Source organism: Myotis davidii, unplaced genomic scaffold (genome assembly GCF_000327345.1).
Source record: "Myotis davidii unplaced genomic scaffold, ASM32734v1 scaffold1203, whole genome shotgun sequence".
Taxonomy (NCBI): domain Eukaryota; kingdom Metazoa; phylum Chordata; class Mammalia; order Chiroptera; family Vespertilionidae; genus Myotis; species Myotis davidii.
This window is the reverse complement of record NW_006294353.1, coordinates 136,398-137,631: the sequence shown is the minus strand read 5'-3', so window position 1 is coordinate 137,631 and position 1,234 is coordinate 136,398. Positions and strand designations below refer to the sequence as shown.

General features: G+C 64.0%; 1 protein-coding gene across 1 annotated transcript in view; it reads right to left on the bottom strand.

Moving 5' to 3' along the window:
* NR2F6 (nuclear receptor subfamily 2 group F member 6) overlaps positions 1 to 1,233 on the bottom strand; it is a gene marked incomplete at its 5' end in the record, with an annotated part of 8,336 nt that extends 7,103 nt beyond the window's left edge. The window contains one exon of the mRNA XM_015567017.1: positions 1,214 to 1,233. Within this exon, the coding sequence (XP_015422503.1) occupies positions 1,214 to 1,233 (20 nt within the window). The remainder of the gene's footprint in view (positions 1 to 1,213) is intronic.
* Position 1,234: the final 1 nt, after the last annotated feature.

Genomic DNA, 1,234 nt, shown 5'->3' with positions numbered 1-1,234 from the left:
ATACACACACACGGCCACGCCAGACAAGCCCTCACCCCAAACCTGGGGCCAAACTCCAGATGCCCAGGGACCCACCCAGTAGCCTCTCCTGGGAGGGCCCTGACCCCAACTTGGCCGCCCTTCCCTCCCCACCCCATAGTTCACCTTACTAAGCCCCAATTGGGGCAGGGTCTCTCCTTGGGTGACCCAGAACCGACACCAGGACCTTTCTGAGCCTCAGTTTTGTGCATATGGGAAGTGGGGCCCCCCCGTACTGGTTCTGCAGAGCCCAGGCATGTTCATGTGGGCTCAGAGTAGGGGCTGATCAATGGAGTGGGAAAAAGGTTCACCCAAGAGTGGTGGGAAGGGGACCTGGGCTGGGCGAAGCCCCTCAGTGGAGACTCCAACCTAGCACAGCCCAGGCCTTCTCAGAAACATGCACCCCGCCCCCCAGCCCCAAGTGGGGCCACCTAAGTGTCAGGGATTTTCCAGTAGCCCCAGGTCTCATCCCACCCCAGGCTGCTGGGGCGGAGCAGCAGAGGTGCGGTCAAATCCAGCCGCCCTCCCCATCCTCCCCTCCTCCAGCGGCGGTTTCCAGTGACCCAAGGTCCAGGGTGAGCCCAGGGCGGGTGCCCACTGATAGGCCGGCCCAGTTCCCCCACAACAGGGTCCTCCATGCGAAGGCGGCCGCCCTGTGCCACCGGGCCTCGCTTTCGTCAGGGCCTCCTTTGGCCAGAGCGACTTTGGAAGTGATATTTGACCCCAAGGGCGCGCCGTATCGATCCCTGCGGCCGCAGACAATGGCCCCTGGACGCTTCGAGCAGCACAGTCCAAGTTCCACGTTCGATTCCTGCGGGGGTCCCTGCACGACGATTCCCAAGGGGTGTCCTGGGGTTAAGGTCCCACCCTTGACAGCACCCCAGTCCCTCTTCCCACGGAGATGACCCCTCTCCGGAAAAAAAAGCGAGGGGCGGAGGAGGAGCAAGGAACTGGGGAGGCAGACGCCAGGGGACCACCTGATGGGAGGAACTACATCCATACTGCGCCGACTGTATACACAATCCCAGGAACGGAACGGAGAGGGGGACAGGGGGCTGTGCCCTGATCTCAGAAGGGGAGTGGAGGCCCAGGAAGGTCAGCGCCAGGCCCAAGGTGACCGAGCAGGTCAGGGCCCAGGCCTGGCCTGGTTCGGCCGGGTGCAGGCGGCGGGGCGGGGCGAGGATGGGGGGCTCACCGGCAGGTGTAGCTGAGGTTG